The sequence below is a fragment of the Vombatus ursinus genome, unplaced genomic scaffold, assembly GCF_900497805.2.
Source record: "Vombatus ursinus unplaced genomic scaffold, bare-nosed wombat genome assembly UNPS02014803.1, whole genome shotgun sequence".
Lineage (NCBI taxonomy): Eukaryota > Metazoa > Chordata > Mammalia > Diprotodontia > Vombatidae > Vombatus > Vombatus ursinus.
The window spans coordinates 1,408,605-1,428,740 of NW_020954581.1; the positions used below are offsets into that span (position 1 = coordinate 1,408,605).

Sequence of the window (20,136 nt, forward strand, 5' to 3'; positions counted from 1 at the left end):
ATATAACATGCAGAAGCAAAACAAACAGCATGGCGTTTGGTAAACCCAAAGACTTCAGTTACTGCAGAACCCTACTACTCCCTATTTGACACAAACTGCTGAGAAAACTGGACAGCAGTCTGGCAGAAAGTAAGTTTAGACCAAAACCCCAAACCATTGGCCAAGACAAGCTCCAAATGGTTGTAAATTGGACCTGCCAAGGAAGGAAGAGGGTGTCCTAGCCTCCTCTATGGTACCCATGTGGACACCTGCTTGGGCATCTTGCCCTATGCCTGCTTTCTACACGTTCCTAATCCAACACTAGGGAGGTCATAGTCCCATCGTTCTCATCAGAAGAGAGGTGGACAGCATCTGGAGGGTTATGTTTAGTACTGGGCCCAATATTCTACTTGGTCCCAGATGGTGGTATTTAGACCGATGAGTCTAAGCTGCAGAGGTGCCAATTTGGGCTGGATGTCAGGAAAAAAGTTCCCAACAATTACAACTGCCTAAATAGTGGGAAGCCTTTGGGCAGGGGTCCTTCACTGGAAATCCTCAGGCCAAGGCTAAATGATTATTTGGGGAGCTGAGTATCATAGAGAAGATCAGAGTGTGTTAGATGAGGTGAGCTCTGAATTCCCCTCCAACTTTCAGATTCTTTGACTTACTGCCTTTCATAAAATGTCAGAGAGCTCTGACTGAGCTAAATGGAAAAATGCAAAGCATTTGTCTATATTCAGCCTCTTTAGATCAACTGGTAGACCTTACTGATTACCAGGCTGAAAATGACCAGTTCTCCTTGTTCTTATGCCTTTTCCTGTCAGAGGGTCTTCCCATCTACTCTGTACATAAATATTCCCAATTATTTACATGTTGTTTCTCCCATTAGAATGTAAGCTCTTTCCTGCCCGGCACTTAGAACAATACTGGGCATAGATCAAAATCTTAATAAATGCTTGTTGACTGACTGACTGGTGGGGATAGCCAAAATTAAATCTGAGAGTGAGGGTCGGCCTCAGCTTTTGTTTTGGTTTCAGTGGTTACATCTTGGGGGGAGGGGTGATAGGTGAGAGCCTATCTTTGAGAGCAACTGCTAGGTCCCCTTCAGTGCTGATAATAATTCCCATAAGGAAGTTCTGCAAGGCAGGCTTAGAATCTCTGGGATGTGAATGAAAGGGAGCCAATCTTGCTGCTTGTTCAAACTGAGTTTTAATAAATGCCAATGAAGTTAATTTATCTATACTTATACATTAATAACCTTATGTTCATTTCCCTACTCATTTTATGTACAGCTTAAATATGGGAAACTGATAGAGAAGCGAGTCATTACTCAGAAAGGGGGAAGAGACATTCCTGAAGTAGAGAAATCTTCAGAAAGATAGCCCAGGGGTTGGCCACTTAAATGAGGTCTCTGAATGAGGATGGGACTCTGTTTCTGGGATCACCCCGAGGTTTCCAAGCACTTGTTTTTCGAAATTCAAATACTCTTCATAGTTTAGCCTCAACTCAGCTTCTAACCGTTCTTTTGATTTTTGAACAGCTTTCTGGGGAAAAGAGAGGAAAAGGAAATCACATTAGATACTTAAAGTTGAGTACTGATGTATGAGAAGATTGGAATCACTAGACTGCTACTGTCTAGTGGAAATGTTCTATCTTTTTTTGCATTTAAATCAACCTAGAAGGCTTGAGCAGAGATGTTTGTAGATTTGTTTTTTATTACCTTTGAAGTCAATTTTTCTTTGTAAAAGCTAAAAAAAAAATTTGGTTTTTTTTTGACAAATGTTGTTTGTTCTTTGTTTTCCAAGAGGACCAATGACATCATGGGATGATGTCTTGACTTGCAAGTGAACTGGATTTAAGTGAGGCAGAGCTGCGCAAAGTCATCAGCCTTAACTCTCTCTTCCAGAGTCATGAAGTGGCAAGACAAAAGCCAGGACTACTGGTGATAGCTTTGGATGTAGTGGATGACCGTGGCATCTTCGATATCTGACCAAGCTCTAAGTGTTCCCCAGCGCCTGCTTCAGCCGCCTTCATTTCTGTTGGAACAAATTGTTCTCATCTGCCCATTCTACCTGGGGAAGTCTTCACATGCTTGGGGTAGACACACCCCTAACTCATCAAGGGATTGAAGGCCTGTCAGTTACTGTCAACCTTGTTTGAGGAGACAGTTTTACGGGGTGTGGCTGCTGTGCATGCTATAGCTTTTTAGAGCCCCAGGTGAGAGTTGGGTGAAAGATGGATGAGCAGCCCTGGAAAGGGCTCAGCAAACCCTCACAGTAGAGGTGTTAATCCTCCCAGAACACCCCATACATGCTCTTGTTACACTCATGTCCATGCTAATGACCTATTCTGCAATTCACACATTGCAGTCAGGCCTTCTGGAAATTAGGACACTCTGTCCCTTTAGGTTTTGTAACATGACACACCTATTCCCTTTCCCAAGGTGCCATAGGGCACAAAAACAGTTTTCACTCACTTTTAATTTTTAAAAGTAGTTAAGTTTTGGTTCTAGGATAGCACAATTCCAAGTTACTAATCACTGCTTTTAATTAATTAGAAATTGGTTGCAGGGAGAGAGGCAATTTGCTGTAGTGAAAAGAAGGCAGGAACTGGGGGTAGGAGACCTGGGTTGGAATACTGGTTCTGTCTGTGTGATCTTGGATAGGCCATTTCCTTTCTCAGTGCCTCTGTTTCCTTTTGTGAAATGAAAGGGTCAGACTAGATCAGGGGGTCTTAACCTGGAGTCTATAAACTCTTTTTAAAAAGCATTTATGTAATTATATTTGTAGTTACAATAGTTCTTTGTATTTTGCTGTATGCTTTTAAAAACATTATTCTGACGAAGGGTCCATAGGTTTCATCAGACATGGTAAAAAACACCTGGACTGGATGATCCCCTAGATTGCTCCGAGTTCCTGTCTATCATCTGGACTGCTGGAAAATTCTGAAAGATCAATCATTACTTGGCATTCTCCTCATTCTACCATCAGGCGTGCTTAGCTTGTAACATCTCTGACCCCTCTAGTCTTGTTATTTATTTATGTCTGCAGCTTTTGAGCCATGGCCATGGGTCCTGCAGCTTTCATGATGTGGAAGCCATGTTCTGGCCTCCGGTAGTGCCGTCAGCAGGCATTCTCTGAGATTTTGGGCATACCTAGTGATGGCACTGCTCCATTAGCCATGTGATTACTTAGTTGGCTTAACTTGTTTTTCCTTGTTTGAGGAGTGAGGAGTATAGATTGTGAGCTAGTGTTTAGCACAGTACCTGACACATAGTAGGCACTTAATACATGTCTATTGATTGACTGCCTTGTCAGGTTTCTAAGAATTGAAAAATGACTTCTGTGTAAAACCATAATAATGACAACAAAAGGAATGAATGAAACATTAAAAACAGAATAAGAGCCGATGATATTTTAAAAAAATACAGTGAATTGCATCAAGTATCTATACTAGGAAAGAATGCTATAGGATGAGATAGGGATTGAGTCTGTGATTTCATGTCCACCAAAGCCTCCTGGCTCCTTCTTTGTCATTTACATTCTTAGACAGTTGCTTAGAGCACCAGGAAGTTAAATGACTTGCCCAGAGTCACGCAGCCAATATATGTCAGAGGCTATAATCAGCCTCATTTGGGCAAATCTTACTTTCATAATCTATTGTTGTCACCCATGACAGTGTTTAGCGGTACAATCTCATTAAACAGTAGGATTATCATTGGATTGCCAAACACATATTAAACATTAGATTAAATGTTAACGGAGATATTGAGAATCTGTAGAGATCTATATACATAATGAGTTTATTTCTGGCTGTTCACAGTATTCTTTCTGACCTAGAAGCTCTGGATTTTGGCAGTGATATTGCTTGGAATTTTCATTTTGGGGTTTCTTTCAGGAAGTGGATTATTTCCGTTTCCATTTTGCCCTCTCATTGTAAGAGACATGGGTAGTTTTCTTTAAGATTTCTTTAAATTTGATGTCTAAGCTCTTTGTTTGGTCATGGCATTCAGATAGTCCACTGGTTCTTTTCTTTTCCTCAAACTTTTTTTTTTCAGGTCAGTTGTTTTTGCTGTGACATGTGTTTTCTTCTGTGTTTTTAGTCTTTTGACTTTGTTGTCATATTTCTTGCTATCTCGTGTATTTGTTGATTTCTATTTGGTCCATATGGATTTTCAGGGAGTTTTGTTTCTTGGGCAAGGTTTTGTGCATCTTGTGCCAAGTTCTTAACTCCCTTTCTTATTCTTTCTTCCATAGCTCTCATTTTTCCCCCAACTTTTTTCTCAAGTGCTCTCATTTCCTTAATAAAAAACTTGCTTTACCACTTTCAAAAATTCTAATTGAATGTTCGCCCAACCTCTATTTTTCTCTGAAGCTTTGCTTACAGATGTTTTGGATTAATTCTCTTTTTCTTGGTTTGTGTCCTGCGCCTCTCTGCCACCATCGTAGTTCTTTATGATCTTTTCCCCTCTCCAATGCATACAGCTGCCAAAGTGATAGTCATTCAGTCTGCAGCTTTTGAGCCATGACCAGATTTTACTAAAGGTAAAGCACAGGTCTTACCAGGGTATACTTCTCCGGCCCAAGGAGCTCTATTAACTTGTTTTTTTGTGCCTATAACTTACTGATTACAATGAAAGTTTTTGATTTTTTTCCCCCAAATGAGAGCAGGCAGGGGAATGATAGTGACACTTTATTTAAAAAAAAAAGGAAAAAAAAAGGAGGGCAGCTAGGTAGTACAGTAGATAGAGCTCCCGCCTTGGAGTCAGGAGGACTGTGTTCATATATGGCCTCAGATACTTGACACTTACTAGCTCTGTGACCTTGGGCAAGTCACTTAACCCCAATTGCCTCACCAGAAAAAAAAAGTGAAGAAAAAGAAAGAGAAGAATGTCAATGAATCATTAAAAGATACAACAAAGAAAGCAAAAGAAAGTTCAGGAGGATATAGAGAGAAGCAGGACACTGTTGAGACTACATATTAAATTGGAAAAATCCTTTTAAAAAAACCAAGCTGTATGTAGTAGAAGGAAAAGAGAAGCTTCAGTGCCTCTCTGTTGCCCCTAGGGTAAAACACATATTTCTCTGTGTGACAGTCTGACCAAGCTTATTACACATTATTCTCCTCTATGCTTTCTGTGATCCAGCCACCACGACCTCTTTGCTGCACCTCCTACATACATTCCAAACCACCTGGTGCTGGTTGTCCTGGACAGACGAAGACAACACCCCTGGCCCTTTAATACATCCCAAAGGAATTCTCTGCTTTTATTAGAAAATCCTCGATAGGGAATTGGGTGAGATTTCCTAGGGCATCAGACTGGCATCTCCTTTTTTATGAATAATTGAGAAGTATCTTCTTTACCCTGAGGACAGATGGGGAAGGAAGAGGACCTGACCAAAGCTAGTCTTCACTGCTGAAGGACAGAAGGTTAGATATTAGAGGGGGAAAAAAAGGTTTGTTTCTTAAATTTTCACTTACACTTTTATTTTTCTCTGATTCCAGGTGCAAATCTGTTTTTTGCTTCGCTCGGATTTCTTTGCGTTTTTCTGTATATTTCAGGTGACTGACCTCTCTGTCAAAGTAATGGTATACACTTTGTACCTGTTAACAAAAACAAAGAGACAATCGCATAATCCAGAAGGTTCATTTCAAACGATAGCACAAAGCTCAGCCACGTTGCCTTTGATCATTAGAAGTTACAGAATGGAGATAGTAGTTTCCAGGTCCTTTCTTTGCTTTACTCATTTATGTAGGCCCTGGATAAGTCACAAGTAGCATATGCTGATGCAAACGTACTCTCAAACTTGTCCAAAACTATATATATATATCAGTGACTTTGCTAAGTATCTTACAGGTCCATCTCTCATGGGAGAAATTCCACCTACAATTCAACCTTTTATGTTGAATTGTGCTTGGTGTGAATATAAGTAGCACTTCTTTCCCCAAGGGGGAAAAGTTATGAGCTCTTGGTGGTTTTCCTTTGGTTCAAATCTTTGTGTAGTACAGACTCACTGTACTTACAGTCTGCTGGGGAAGAGTGATACTATACTTTCATGTTAACTTCATACATGCTGTTTGTAACCCATATCCTTCCTTTCATAATTACTGATTCTTAAAGTCAATTCTTCTCTTCAAGTCAATTCTGTTCTCTTTTGGTTGGTCTCCCACCCCTACGATTATAGTTTATTTGACTTATGAAATATGAGCAAACTCCCTGTTTGACTGAATGACTACTCATTGAGTAAATTCTAGTGGGGCTTATTTGGAGGAGGAGGGTTCAATGGAACAGCTGGTAGAGAAATGATGGAGTCAGAGAACCAAGATTTGAATTCTGCCTTGCCTCACCTCTCTGAGCTTCAGGTTTCTCCTTCATAAAGCGAAGGGGTTGTAGTCAGTGACCTCTACAATCCTCTCCATTTTTTAAGGTAAATTGTATTTTATTTTCCCCCCAGTTACGTGTAAAAATAATTTTTAACATTTGTTTTTAAAACTTTGAGTTCCAAATTCTCTCCTTCCTCCCTCCCCACCCCCCTCATTGAGAAGGCAAGCAATTCGACATAGGTTATACATGTGTTGTCATGCAAAACACATCCATAATAGTCATGTTGTGAAAGAAAATACAGACCAAAAAAAAAAAACTCAAGAAAAATGGAGAAAGTAAAAAAACTTTGCTTCAACCTGCATTCAGACACCATTAGTTCTTTCTCTGGGGATGGATAGCATTTTTCATCATAATTCCTTCAGAGTTGTTTTGGATCTTTGTATTGCTGAGAATAGCTAAGTCATTTATAGCTGATCATCTTATAATATTGCTATAATTTGTACACAGTACATTTCACTTTGCATCAGCCCATGCAAGCCTTTCCAGGTTTTTCTGAGAGCATCCTGCTCATCATTTCTTATGGTACAATAGTATTCCATCTTAATCACATACACAATTTGTTCAACTATTCCCTAATTGATGGGCATCCCCTCAAGTTCTAATTCTTTGCTCCCAGAAAAGAGCTGCCATAAATAATTTTGTACAAATAGGTTCTTTTCCTTTTTGTTTTTTTACTGCTTTGGGGATACAGACCTAGGAATGGTGTTGCTAGGCCAAAGGGTATGCATGGTTTTATAGCCCTTAGGACATAGTTCCAAATTGCTCTACGGAATGGTTGAATCAGTTCACAACTCCACCAACAGTGCATTAAAGTCTCATTTTTCCCACATTCCCTCCAACATTTGTCTTTTACCTTTCCTCTCCTATTAGCCAATCTAATAGGTATGAGATAGTACCTCAGAATTGTCTTAATTTGCATTTCTCCAATTAATAGTGAGCTAGAGTATTTTTTTTTCATATGGCTATAGATAGCTTTGATTACTTCATCTAAAAACTGATATCTTTTGATCACTTATCAATTGGGGAATGGTGCTTATTTTTTATAAATTTGACACAGTTCTCTTATGTTTGAGAAATGAGAAACTTGTTTCAAAATTATTTTTCACAGTTAATATTGGTAACTATATTTTCCTCTCTCCTATTCCCCCCTGTTTATTCTATTCTCTCTCTCCTTTCACCCTGTCCCTCCTCAAAGTGTTTTGCTTCTGACTACTCCCTCTCCCAGTCTGCCCTCCCTTCTATCACCGCCCTCCAATCCTCTCCATTTTTTACATCTATGATGCCGAAGTCTAGAATTTTCTGAACTGTATGACCACACAGAAAAGAGCTAACCATTGTTTCTAAACATAGTAAGTCCATAGTTAAAAGAAACTAAAACAACTTTTTGAAAATAATGCCCCTGAGATATCTAATCACACAAATCCCCAAAGCAAAATATTACCAACCTCATTGGCCAAAGGGTGACATAATGTCCATGGAATTTCTAATATATGCAGCGTTCCAAAATAATCAGCTATGGCTACAAATTGCTGCCTTGCTGAAAGATTTTTAAAAGGGGAAAAACTTAGCAAACAAAAAGTAATTTTAGAAGTTAAACACCCATGTGTTTTTGTTTTGCAGTCTCCTCAGGGACTTGTTGCTTCTACATGTGGTTGCATTGGTCATGGAGCCTTGGTTGGGTTTTACAGCAGAGACCACATAGACATATGGAAGTCAGTTTTTCCAGTTTGGGGGAAAGAACAAAGATTCTAAACCTTTTGTCAGCCATGTTGAGCCTTCCTCCAACCACGCTTTCCTTGTCTGTGCTTCTCTGTGAGCTTTCCATCCTAACTCAGTGGGTAGATAACAGACATGCTCAGAGGGAATGATGACATATGGGACAATTTTCAAAGAATACTTCTAGAGGATATTTTAGTTTGTAAGACTCAAAGGGAAAATAAGCTTCCCATGATCCAGAGGGATTTCAAAGCAGCAACCAGACCCATTGCTTTCTCTGCCACAGAGCAACAGATTTTTTTTTCCCTGAGATTTTAAAATATGAACAAAATATCAAATGCTGCTAGAGAATTTTCATTTAAAAAAACTCATCACATTTGTTGTTTTTCTCCTTTCTCCTCTACAGGAGACTTCATTCAAATAGATTGTAGATTCTTGCTATTGAAAAGTTAGGAAAATTAGGATTTTGGATTAATTAAAAGTAGCAAACACCTTGACAACGGGTACTGTATAGCTTAGCAATGGCTGATCTGGAAAACATTAGGAAGTTGGGATAATCAAAATAAATTCTATGTCTAATCTTTCTGAGAGGGAAATAAAAGAATGGAATGAAAGTAAATGCCTATGTATCTCTGGGACAAATGCAACACTGCAAACATGTTAGGAATCAGAGAACCTTGTAGAAATTCAGGCCACCCCTCCAAAGAAAGGGATAATATTTCTCTCTCAGGAATTATCTTTAATCACCAAGAACATTTTTATATATTTTTTCCTTACCTTGGGCAAGTTACTTATCCTCTCTATGCTCTGGCATTTAAATATGTATTACATGTGAATATATAATATAAACATAAGACTATAAATTGCAGCAAATAGTACAGCTAGGTGGTGACAGGGAAGCTAGGTGGTGTAGTGGATAGAGTGCCTGGGTCTGAAGTCTTAAAGACCTGAGTTCAAATCTAGCCTCAGATACTTACTAGCTATGTGACCCTGGGCAAGTCATCCTGTTTGCCTCAGTTCCCTCATCTGTGAAATGAGCAGGGTTGCTCCAGTATCTTTGCCAAGAAAACCCCAAATGGAGTCACAAAAGTTGGACATGGCTGAAACAACTGAGTAACAACCTAAATTGTAGAGAAGGTTCTGAGCCACATTGGGAAAGGGAGTTTCCCTACCTGGGAGTTCCTTATGGTAATATAATGACAGGTTCAGTCTTCTACTATTAGTTCAAATAATAATAATAATAAAAGAAGCCTTATGCAGAATGCCCTCCAAATTATTTATCTGATTAATCAAAGTAACTGATATGAGTTCAGTGGATAGTCATAAAGATTAAAAGATTGGAAAACATGGTGTATAGGGAAGGGAAGGCTAAAGCAATGGAATTACGTAACCTAGAGAAGGGAAGGAAGAGGATGTATCTAAGCAGTCACAGTCTAGCTCCAGCTGGGGAGACTGGGAAGGATGAAGCCCTGGTTTATTGTTTGCTGAGGTCCCAAGGCATTCTACCATGATTTCACAGCCTCACCATCGCAGAATGAGTTCAGATTAGGGCTTCTCTGCTGCTGCTTCTGTAGAAGACAGATCACAGGACCAAGATCCAGGAGATGGGGGTTGAGGGGAGGGTGTCTAGTCAAGAGTCTTATCTAGAGGCAGCATGATCTCATGGAGATAGCGCTCACCTTGGAATCCGAAAGACATGGATTCAAATTCTGTCTCGGATACAAACTAGCTCTGTGACCCAGGGCAAGTCCACGACCTCTCCGAGGCATGGCTCCCTCACCTGTAAAATGCTCTCTCAGGGCTTTTTTGGGGATTAATATGTGCTAGAAAGCACTTTGCAAACCTAAAGCATCATGTAGACATCAGAGAGGGGGCAGCATGGAGAGGGATGTCCTCTGTGGCAGTGAAACCATCCGTCTAGTTAAAAAGGGAAAAAAAGAACAATTCTTCTTAGTCTCTGATTCACCCCTAACTCTGTGACCTTGGGAATTTCTGCGTCTGTCAGCTGCTTTTGGAAACAGGTACACATGGGGGAATGATTTCAGGATAGCCTGCTGTGTGGTATCTCTGTTTGCTGATCGGGGTTAGGGATTGGCAGACTAGTGCCTGGCAGCTTCTACCCAGGACGTGCAAAGCCTTGGTCTTTAAGCCAATGAGAGGGACAATCTGGCAGTCCGAGTCAGCAGTCAGCAGCAGGAAGGGCTGTGTCAGGCTTCACTGGGGGCCCTGCAATGACCTCAAGTATAAAAGAACACATTAAAAAAAAGTGAACATAAGCTTTGGTTTCCTTATGAGAAGTATAATGTCCTGGCCAAGGACAGCAACGCTCTGTAGACCCTAAATATTGAGGTCACTCCTCATCACCAAACCTCAAGAGGGTCTTGGACACACTTGTAGCATTATCTTGTGGAAGGAAACAGGAATGATGAAGGCACTTGAAGCCGTGTCATAGGAAGATTGGTTGAAGAATCTAGGAATGTTTAGTCTAGGATAAGGAGATACGGGGCTTGGGGGCATCATTTCTGTCTTCAAGTATTCAAATCACTGTTGTGTCATTTGGCAGTGATGTCAGCTGGCTGCCCTCTGGTACTGGAGGCAGAACCTACTGTGCTTTTCACCATTGGGAAACAAAGGCTGGCTTCAGTTCAAGGAAGAACTTCCCGATCAGCCAATCAACAAGCAATTATTGAGCGCCTATTGTGTACCAGGCAGTGTGCTAGGTGCTAGGAATACAAAGACATAGATGACATAGCCTTTGCCCTGAAAGAACTTACGCTCTAACAGGGGAGACACCATGCAAATAAGGGGAGATGCCAGTAACTAGGGGAAGCAGTGGCCTCCTCTAGGTGATGGTGGTGCTTCAGCAGAGTCTTGGAAGGAAAGCAGTTATCTAAGAGGCAGAGGTGAGATGAGCATTCTTTCTAGGCAGGAGTGACTGTCAGTGGAAGGGCTGGCAGGTGGGAGATGGAACTTCATGTTTGAGGAGCTGCAAGGAGGCCAGCACTAGGGGACTGTGGATCATATGAAGGGAAGGGAAGAGGAGGAAGGGGCCAGATTATAAATAGCTTTAAATAACTGATCCATGAGATAATAGTCATAGTAAACTGGAGTTTACTTAGTAAAGAGGGGGAGGGTGACAAGGTCAGATCTGCACTTTCAGAAAATCCCTTTGGCAGCTGAATGGAGGATGGGCTGGAGTGGGGAGACACTTGAGATACCAGTTGGCAAGGTGGTGGCCACAGTCCCTTTGAATGGTGATGAGGATGTACATTAGGGAGGGTGGCTGGGTGAGTGTGAGAGACGTTGTGGAAGTCGGAACAGCAAGATTTGGCATCGGATTGAGTTTGTGAAGTGAGTGAAAATAAGGAGGATGACGTCAAGATTGTGACCTTGGTGGCTGGAAGGATGATGGAGCCCATGACAGAAATAGGGGATAAGTCATATAGTGGGCCACCTGTCACTGGAGATGTCCAAGGATAAGCCAGGTAACCATCTGTCAAGGTCAGTAGAGGGAATTAATTTCAGACAGAGTGAATGATCTCTAAGGTTCCTTCCAACCTTAAGACTGTAGGTTGATCAGCTCTAAAATGGGGACAGAACCCTTCCTCAGAGTGACCGTGAAGATCAACTATCCTTCTCATGTAAAAGCTCTTTGAACAGGTACAAAGCACATTAGAAATGTACAGGAAGGCTAGCCACAGCTGGGCCCGTAGCCACTCCTTCCATTCAAGTGTCTGAATCAGGCTAGGGGCCGGGGAGGAAGGCGGCTGCCATAGTTGGGAGACAAGTGAACTCGGCAAAGTACTCACTAGCTTCTTCGTTTTGTCCATTTCAAGGTCTGAGTCCATCACATTCATGGAGAAGGGAGCCTTCTTTCACACTCACCTTCCAGAATGGATGGGAAAGTCATAATGCTGAGCTCATCACAGGAGGGATTTAAGTTAGATAATTTTTTCACACTGGAGACTTGTTAAATCTTGGAATGGGTTGCAGAGGGAGGCTGTGGCATTTCCTTCTCTGGAAGTCTTTAAAAACAGCTGGGTTTTTATCTGTTAGGGATGGATCATATGACTTCCTGTAGGATGGGACAGAGGACCATTTTATAGCTTTTTCCTACATTATGATTCTTCTAATACTAAGTAAGATCACTTTAAAAGATCCTTGTTAATAGGTTAACAAGGAGCACTGGGCATAGTAGAAAGTCTATTGGACTTGAAATCAGGAAATGAGTCCAAATCCCTACTCCATTGCTTATAAGCTGTGTGACCATGGTTATTTGCCTTCAGTTTCCTCATTGGTAAAATAAAGCTAAAATGCCTGTCCTTGTTGAAAGCATACATTGGTTCAGGGATAGACACCAGGCCTGTGATTAGCCTTAGAAGGGGGGCCCAGATCCCCAGGATGTCCAAGTGACTTGCCAAGACTTCCAGAGCCAGTAGGCATTGGAAGCAGTACTTCAACCTAGGTCCTGCTGGCCTTGAGACTGACCCTCTAGCCATTGCACCCCAGAGCTTCTCACTTTGCCAACTCAAAAGCACTTCTCTAATGCCAGCTATTGTTTATTTATAAAGAATGAGATGAGTTCAGGTTGCCTCTTTATCAAAGTTAACCTACTGGAGACCATCCAGGGTCTGATGTATGTGATTGATGTTGTGCATATGTTTTGTGTGTGGGCCGGTTCGTGAGTTTTCTCCAGCAGGTCCCAAATATCGATGTATCCGTCATCTTTGCCCACAAAGAATACTGCTGGTCTCGTCAAGGACCAATGTCCGGCAGTGTACATTTTTGTTGAGCAGGCTGACTGAAGGAGTGGTCCTTGCTGAAAAGAAAGAGACAAAACCCCATGTAAATGCTGAGAGAAGCTTCAAGCCTGTGGTTATTGTCAGATGAAATAAATGATGATTTTCCATGGCAAATCTAAAATTTTCTTGAAGATTCCACAAGGGAAGTCTTAAGTTTTTATTCAGTACTAGTTCATTATGACTATTATCTTATGTTCTTAATGCTCCCCACTGAAGTCCTCCCTCAGGGATTGGTTTAACAAAGAAACGCGGGGTTCAGTTCTTCATTTTCTGTGCTCCCTGACTTCTTATTCTGATCTCAGCTTTCCTAACGGAATGGAACGGAAGGGCATTCATGTCCCTGAGCACTGGGAATGCAGAGAGAGAAGCAAACCAGTCCCTGCTCTCAAAGTGTTCACATTTTAATTGGCGGACACAACCCATGACTGTCCTTCTCCATCTAAGATTGACAAACGGGAGTCTGAAAGGGCTCAGCTGCTGCTGGAATCTCCATGCAGCCCTGGTAGTCAGCAGCGGAGGGTGGGAACTCCTCTGCCAATCCTACTGTAAGTCACCCACTGCTCGTCCTCACCAGACCCGGGCCAAAGTCATGGAACAAGCCTCCAAGTGGAAAGTAGCCAAGACTTGCCATGGGGTTCATAAAGACTATTTGGGATGAGTTTGGCTGCCCAGCCTCAGGAGACCTTTCTCTTTCTTCCCCTCCATAACATACACAATAGTTGGAACATCCCTTGGGATCTTTCCTCAAGAGAAGAGTGTCAGGATCCACCCACATTTCCACTGCCTCAGTGTGCACTCCAACCAGCTGAAATAATGAAGGCCTGGGATTGGCCATGGCCCTGGAAAGGACCATATGTGAGTCAGCTTCCTGGCTGAAGCTGAAGATGAGCTTGGGCTCAAGGTGTCTTTGGGGTGGGGGCTCCAGCCTGACCTCTGACCTTGCCCCTTGTTTCCTTTGGCTCATGTTTTGCCTCTAACATTTAGGTTCTCTTCTCCATTAGTTGCCCTGGGCTCTGGCATATTTTCTCTGATCTGTGGTTACCTGCTCGGCACCTTATTCACTGCTTCAACCTGATTTTTGAGTCAGGCACGCTTGTGAAGCCCTGACTGACTGCTCGGCATTCTCGCCTCCTCCCTGCCTTTCTCTCTACTCTGTACTTAGCTTTTCTATAACTGTTTTTTTCTATGTTGTTTTCTCTGTTAGAATGGAAGCTCCTCGAGGGCAGGAACTATTGCTGTTCTTTTCCTTTCTTCAGATTCCACAGTGTCTGGCACATACTAAGCACTTAATACTTGTTGATTGATGGACCGATTGCTATAGTACCAGTTCTACCAGTCTGACCTTTCTATCCGTTGTCTCTGCTCTACCACGGCCGTCCCCGGTCCCAGTGTTGACAAAGAGGCTAATGGCAATGTTGTCCCTCATACTTCATGGCTTCCTAGTGGACTGATGGGGACTCATGGGAGGTCGGAGGTGAGGGGCCCAAAGCTAGCCAAAGCCTCAAGGAAGACAGCCCTGGGTCTCAGAGAATAAGCAGACCAAGTAGATGGTAAAGTGGGAATTCTGAATGTTGTTTTGTTCGCCTAGACGAGCTAGTTCTAAGGAGATAAAAGGAAGGGATTGTTTTGAAAAGCTCAGGGTGGATCTGCTCGCAAGCTGTGGCGCTGGCCATCTGTTGCAGTTTCCATGAGTTGTGCCCCACACGCACTAGCATGGGAGAGCAGCTCGTGCATTGTTCTTTCTCAATAACCGGGTACAACATAGCCACAGTTTTTGCTCAGCCATTATGCACAGAACTTACAGGAACACCTTCCTTCCATATGGCCACATTCCAGCCCCCAATGGTGAGGATAATGTCCTGGTAAAAAGGTGATCTCTGGACAGTGTTAATGCTTCCATCGTGGACCGCGTATCGGTTCAACGGCTTCTGACCTGTTAGGATGGAAAGGTCATTTCCTGCCTGTAAGATGGCTGAGACAATTACCAGTGAAGATGAGGAGAAGGGTGAGAGAGCAGGCTCCCGGTTTGGGGGAGCGGGGAGAGTACGAGAAGAGATAAACTCAGCCTCTTGGCACCAGGGGGAGCAGACTGGTGGAATGGAAGCAACACAAGACTTAGAGGCGGGAGGCTGGGTTTGCATTCCCATTCCAACACGAGCAAAATACTTCCCCTTTCTGGGCCTCAGTTTCCTCATCTGTAAAATGAGGGGATTGGACTCTGTGATCTCTGCAATTCTTTTCAGCTCTAACTCCCAAGAACAATTCTTTTCCTTTGAATAGAGATTTGTAGGCTGGTAAGAGAACTCGGAAGATAGAATATGGTCAGTTTAGTCTAGGTTCACAATGGAAGCCATTGCCCTGTGCTAGGTGTATGAGAAATACTTAATATTTATTGAATGAATAAACAACTGATAGGGATCTTGGGAAATGGCCTAAGAAAGTTTTGTTCAGGTATCCACTTCTATTCATTCAACAAACGTTAAATCTTTGGAAGCTATTCACCTAATGTAGGTTATAAAACTAAATAACAATCAAAGCGGTTTATAGATCACTGTATCTGTTCACTTTAAAGCACCTAAAGAATGCTGAACCTCACCATGTTGTTTGAATGAAGAAGTTCACACTCAGGACATATTTATCCCTCTTCTCCACATGGAATCCTTATTTTCCATCAAGGTGCTTCCTCTTCTAAGAAGACTGCCCTGATTTCCACAGCCCTCGGTGATGTCTCCCTCTGTCTCACATATCTTACATAACTCTGTACATGTCACATTCCCCAGCAAAAGGGAAGCCCCCTGATGGCAGGGGAATATTTCTTTTCTTTCTCTTTCTTTCTTCCTTCCTTCCTCTTTCTCTCTTTCCTTCTTTCTTTCTTTCTTTCTTTCTTTCTTTCTTTCTTTCTTTCTTTCCAATCAGGTTAAGTGACTTACCCAGGTCACATAGCTAGTAAGTGTCAAATGTCTGAGGTCAGATTTGAACTCAGATCCTCTTGACTCTAAGGCTGAGCTCTATCCACTGCACCTCCTAGCTGTGCCCAGGGGATATTTCTTTTCTTGTCTCTTTATCCCCAGAGCCTAGCATGGAGCCTGGTGTGTAGCTAACACTCATAAATGTTCATTGAAGTTGACTGACCCCATCTATGGGTCCTGGACAGTTTCCTCTTTGCCCAGACACAGGGTGAGCTGCTAATTAAGTGGGAAATGATTCACTGACTTTAAGTAGGGTATAACTGTAGCTTTGCTGCATTAATACAGAACACCAAAGGAAAGGAAGGGGGCAGGTGGAAGGTTGCTGTTCTCACGGAACCTTCAGTTAGTCTAATTTCATTCTGAACTACCTTCAGCCTTGTTTCCTTCTGGTTGGGCTGTCAGAACAGTTTTCTCCTGTCTCCTGGCGCCCTTTGGTGGAGTTTTTTCGCATTGCAGCACTGGCCCAGATATTGCCATTGTCGGGAATAGGAGCTGTGAGTTATATTTTAAAACAAAATGTTCTTAAAAGGTACTCCTAGTTTCTCCCTGAAAAGATGATGGTAGTGGAATGGAGCTTCCTCAGATCACTGCCTTCACAAGGGGCCTCGGGGTTCCGAGACAGGATGCAATCATCCAAGTCTCTGGGACCCCAGGCTGTTGGTTTGGATCCTGACTCTGATTCTTACCCGAGTCTTGGGCATGTCAGTGAACTTCCCTGGGCCTCTATTTCTGCATCCATAAGATAAGGGGGTTGTACTAAATGACTGATGGATTCCCTCCCAGCTCTAAATCTATAAGTCATAGTGTTTTAACATTAATTTTTATTCTAGTGAACCGTTTTCTAATGTGTTAAAATTATAGTTGGGAGAGGAGCTGGATTGCAGCTGCTCTTTCCTAGCTGTGTGTTTGGCCCGTCATGCATCCAGAGGCTTCTGGTTATCGAGCATGTGTCATCTCCTCCCTTTAGTGGAGGTGGGTGGTGGGTAGCACCAGCCTACTCTCTCCCATCATCCTCTTTTCTGAACCTGGTTCTCACACTATGACAGATCTCCCTTGGCTTTCTATGGTTGAGGGAGGGAATGTCTTCTCTGCCTACTCCCCATTCCCCAACTATGTATGAATATCTGGGTTTATCTGGGTGAACCTGGTGGACATTCCCACTTTAGGGTTCCTTTCCCCGAGCACAGGTGACCAAACAGCAATCCTGAGAGTTGAGGAAGGGAAGGAAAAGAAATGAAATAAGCATTTATTAAGCACTTGCTTTGTGTTAGGCATTATGCTAAGGCTTTTTACAAATACTACTCCCTTTGACCTTCACAACAACGCTGAGAGACAGGTGCTGTTATTATCCCCATTTTACAGCTGAGGAAACTGAGATAAACAGATGTGAAGTGAGTTGCCCAGGGTCACGTAGGCCAGAATTTAACTCAGGTCTTCCTAACTCTAGGCCTGTTCTCTATGCACAAGCTGCCTATGATTAAGGGGACGGCCAGAGATGGTCTTATTGAGCTTAGTGGCTGCGGTGGGAGTTTCGTGAACTCCTGGCTTCCTCACTTGGTAGAGGCTGCCCTGCGGAAGGTAGCTTCTAACAGCCACTCTGCCCTTCTTGGAGGAAAATAAACCATGGGCTAGGCTGGCCAGAACATGTGGACCTTGGATGAACTGTGGAGCTGTAGATTCAAGGTAAAAGTCAAATGCCAGTTTGTGTTTTAAGTACTTGGCTACTGGTGCGCAGAGTCTTTTGTGTTTTGAAGAATGTCTTTTGTGGTAGGGGAAATAAATGGCTGTTCTATGTCTAATCCATTGTTGTTTGGTTATTTCAGTCATGTCTGAGTCTTTGTGGCCCCATTTGGGGTTTTCTTGGCAGAGATACCGGAGTGGTTCGCCATTTCCTTCTCCAGCTCATTCTATGGATGAGGAAACTGAGGCAGAGTTAAGTGACTTGCCCAGGGTCACGTAGGTAGTGAGTGTCTGAGGCCAGATTGAACTGACTCCAAGCCCAGCACTCTATGCACCATGGCGCCACCTAGCCGCTCCTATGCCTGATGTGCTTTGTACCTTTTTGAAAGGGAACCTACTAATTCCTTTTGGGAAACCCAAGATGTGAGCCAAACCTAAGCTTTGCTGCAAACATTGAACCCAGTTCAGAAAAGTTTCTTGGAGGATGGGAAGGGTACTTCCTAAGCCTCAAGTCTCTTCACTGTAGAATGAGGGCATGGGACTGGATGCCCTGAAGTTCTTCCAGCTCTAAATCAATGATCCTAAAATAATAAGAGCTAACATCTCTAGAGCACTTTAAGGTTTTGCAAAGTGCTGTACGCATACAGGTTACCTCATTGGAACCTCACAACCGCTCTGTGAGGTAGGTGCAATTGTTATTCCCGTTTTCATACAGGGAACTGAGGCCAGGAGTGGTCAGGTGACCTGGACAGGGTCACACAGCTAGTGTCTGAGGTGGGATTCAGACTCGGGTCTTCCTGCCTCCGAGTCAGCCCACGCTCCCCTGGACCACCTGAGCTCCTGTGTGGGTCTAATCAGCGGCTCTGAGATCACCTAGGGGCTTCTCGGCATCTTTAAAAAGATTCTGTGCCCTAACAGAACCCACAGAACTGGGTCTGCAGCTTCCAGACAGGTTAATACTGAGACCTCTGGTGGAACTGATGCTGTGTGTGAGCTGTGGGAAATGGAGGGTCGGCACCTGTCAGCACTGAAGCAGCGGCGGTGCTCAGGACACCGCGGGGGCTGGTGGTGAGAGCACTAAATCTTAAGTCCCTGAGAGGCCACTCAGCTGTGTGACCCTGAGCAAGTCATTTTACCTGTGGAGGCCTCGGTTTCCTCATTTGTAAAATGCAGGGGTTGGAACAGGTGGCCTCTCAGTTCCCGTCCAGCTCTGAATCTGCGCTTTCTGATCCCTCTGGGAAAGGATGGAGCTGGGAAGAAGGCACTGGCACTCCTTTATGTCTCAATGTAACCATGTGCCTCATTTTGACCTGTGACACATCCACAGGTTGGTTTGAGGGTGATCCTGCTTCTTGAGGGCAGGGGCTGTTTCATTTTTATCTCTGTGTCCCCAGCACAATCTCTGTCACATAGTAGGTACTTTAAAATACTTGATGTTTTAAAAAAAGATTATCTCTAGAGGAAGAGAAAGAAAGGAAATAGCATTTATTATGCACCTACTGTGTGCCACGTACTGTGCTAAGCACTTTACTAATATTTCATTTGACTCTCACAGCAACCCTGCAAGACAGGTGCTGTTATTATTCCCATTTTACAGTTGAGAAAACCGAGGCAAACAGAGATGAAGTGAATTCAAGTCTTCCTGACTCTAGGTCCATACTCTGAGGTGGGAGCATATTAAGCCACCCAGCGGGGGAAGAACATGACTGTCCTCTTTTGGCAGCCAGGCTCCCCTAGGAATGCACCTGGTCTGTGTGAGGCCAGATGCAGGGATCCTTAGCAGGAGGACAGCCAGTGGGCCGGTTACACAGTCCTCCAGTGCCTAACAAGTACAGCTCCAAAAAAGCCCTTCCCAGCTCCTGAGCAGCCTCCAGTCGAGGCCACGTCAAACTCATCTACCTTACTGAAGTTGTAGGGTCTGTGAATTCAGCGCTCACACAAGTTCAATTTCTTTCTTTTGTCACTTAAGCTACCAAATCAGCCCTCTTCATCACATGTAGTTCAGTTGGTATCAACTGGAGGCTGACCCTTTAAATTCATTTTTAGAAGAAAAAGGTTTTATTCTTAGGGAGTCAGGAAGACCTGAATTCAAATCTAGCCTCAGACACTTACTAGCTGTGTGATCCTGGGCAAGTCACTTAACCTCTGTTTGACTCAGTTTCCTCATCTGTCAAGTGGGGATAATAATAGCACCTACCTTCCAGGTTGTTGGAAGGATCACATAAGATAATTATAAAGCACTGAGCACAGTGCCTGGCACATAGTAAGCACTATATAAATATTAACTATTGGTTGTTGTAATAGGCATAGTAGTCGTACTAGTAATGGTGGTCATAGTAGTAGTCATAGTAGTAGTAGTAGTAGTAATATATACAAGAGTGTGCCCAAGGAGCCTAGGGAGCTGCTTTGTTGAATATTTAAAAGCAACGTTCTTTTATTATGCTTTTCTCTTTCATACATCAATGAGATGAGATGGGGGAGAAGCTTCTGTATTAATGGAAAGTGTTCCCACCTCACTGAAATACTAGACCCAAAAAGGTACAAAGGTACGAAAGGGCTAACCTATGGGCACTGGGGGGTGGGGTGGGTGGGTGCTGAATTTCGT

The 20,136-nt window shown here is 43.0% G+C and overlaps 1 protein-coding gene across 1 annotated transcript in view; it reads right to left on the reverse strand.

Moving 5' to 3' along the window:
• Nucleotides 1–1,176: 1,176 nt before the first annotated feature.
• Nucleotides 1,177–20,136, reverse strand: part of WDR63 (WD repeat domain 63) — a 123,433-nt gene continuing 104,473 nt past the window's right edge. The window contains 6 exon segments of the mRNA XM_027873926.1: nucleotides 1,177–1,406; nucleotides 1,409–1,523; nucleotides 5,461–5,583; nucleotides 7,810–7,901; nucleotides 12,695–12,899; nucleotides 14,685–14,815. Of these exon segments, the coding sequence (XP_027729727.1) occupies nucleotides 1,378–1,406; nucleotides 1,409–1,523; nucleotides 5,461–5,583; nucleotides 7,810–7,901; nucleotides 12,695–12,899; nucleotides 14,685–14,815 (695 nt within the window). The 3' untranslated portion in view covers nucleotides 1,177–1,377.